Here is a 1,570-nt window from a genome sequence, read left to right as displayed (position 1 = left end):
CTTAATCGTACACATCCTTTAAGATCTTCGTGTTGAAATACATTTCTAGAACAACTATCATAGCGGGCATTTTTCACCCTTGCTTCACGAGAGTCTGGATCACCTGGCTTATGTTCAATTACCTCTATAACACCAATACTGAAGCAATTTTTTAAACGATCAGCCATTTCTCCTCTAACAGGTTTTATTAATTGTATATCTGGTAATAATCTATATGATGCTGTGGCTAAATGAAAAAAAAGAAAAATACAACAGATAAATATTTATATTTCTATAACTCAAGAAAAATATATTTCATAAAGGAAGTTATTCATTAATACAAATTGAAAAATATTTACTATATTCATACTGTAAGATTTAATAACATAAATATACTTCAATAAATTTGAAATTTGTTTATATTTAACTTACCCACAGGAGAAAATTTAGCATGATCTTTCCCAATTCCTTTAACTGCATGCATAAAAGCATGAATTTCTTGGCCAGGGCGCATTTTGCATACTAAAATATCATTTTCTAGAACACCTAATTGCTCTGTTCCCTGAGGATAAAGTTCTGCTTGACGACCAATTGGAACCCATTTGATGTCTTTACTGTACACTATAAATAAATTATTTTTCTTCCTACATTTTTAATGATTTGTTTTAAATTTTATTAAATATTTATGTACCATTGCTATTTTTATACATGTCACTTGTCCTTCGAGCATCTTTGGGAGCTTGGGAATTCCAAGTGCATGAAACTTTCAGTTCATATCTTAATGTATCTTGATCACTAACTTCATCTTCATCTTTAGCATTAGGAGAGGGATATTCAAATAATCTTGGATCAGCTCGAAGTGGTACTAGACCCAACCTTTAATATTATTTTTGTTTAACAAAAAGGAATGATAATATAAATTTTAAACATAAATAATTGTTACCTATGAGCAAGAACTTCATCTTGAATTAAACTTGTATTATTTATAATATAAACTTTTTCTATAGCCATAGTTGGTACCTCACTTAAAAGAACTCTACGAAATGCATTAGCAAAGCCAACAGGGTAACCAATTAAATCAAATTCTAACTCCCGTTCATCTTCAGATTCTCTGATAACTTGTATTCTGAATTCCTACGAAAAATATAAATTAATATAATATATGTATAAAGAAAGAATTATATAAACGAATAGGAATAAAGTTGTAAATAAAGATGTTACCTTTTTGAAATTATGTAAATTCCAATCCTGTTGTGGTTGATAATGTGTATATTCGGAGGCCTACAAAATAAAGTTATTAATAATTATTCAGTTCAATCACAATTAAAAAATATTTCAAATTCTTACATTAGGTATACCATATTCTTCAAGAATAACACGAGACTTCCTATTTTCTTCCATTATACTTATTATGACATTGAGGTTACACTTACAATTATGGCAGAAACGCACGTGGTATAACTCTGTGTTCCTCAATGTATTATATTTTGCTCAAAAAGTACTTTTCATAGAACAACTGACAGATTAATAAAAAAGAATTATGGATACGTTAGTAGTACTAATATAAATAATATCTTATTTAGTAGTGAAT

At 28.4% G+C, this 1,570-nt stretch overlaps 1 protein-coding gene across 1 annotated transcript in view; it reads right to left on the bottom strand.

Moving 5' to 3' along the window:
• Window positions 1-1,406, bottom strand: part of LOC108570233 (DNA-directed RNA polymerases I and III subunit RPAC1-like) — a 4,141-nt gene extending 2,735 nt beyond the window's left edge. Inside the window, exons 1-6 of the mRNA XM_017932050.1 lie at window positions 1,327-1,406; window positions 1,201-1,260; window positions 923-1,113; window positions 671-855; window positions 412-600; window positions 2-226 (exon numbers count right to left, since the gene is read on the bottom strand). Of these exons, the coding sequence (XP_017787539.1) occupies window positions 2-226; window positions 412-600; window positions 671-855; window positions 923-1,113; window positions 1,201-1,260; window positions 1,327-1,380 (904 nt within the window). The 5' untranslated portion in view covers window positions 1,381-1,406. The remainder of the gene's footprint in view (window position 1; window positions 227-411; window positions 601-670; window positions 856-922; window positions 1,114-1,200; window positions 1,261-1,326) is intronic.
• Between the last annotated feature and the right edge of the window lie 164 nt (window positions 1,407-1,570).

Source organism: Habropoda laboriosa, unplaced genomic scaffold, assembly GCF_001263275.1.
Source record: "Habropoda laboriosa isolate 0110345459 unplaced genomic scaffold, ASM126327v1 scaffold81, whole genome shotgun sequence".
NCBI lineage: Eukaryota > Metazoa > Arthropoda > Insecta > Hymenoptera > Apidae > Habropoda > Habropoda laboriosa.
The sequence above is the reverse complement of the archived record's forward strand: the minus strand, read 5'-3'. Positions and strand labels throughout refer to the sequence as shown.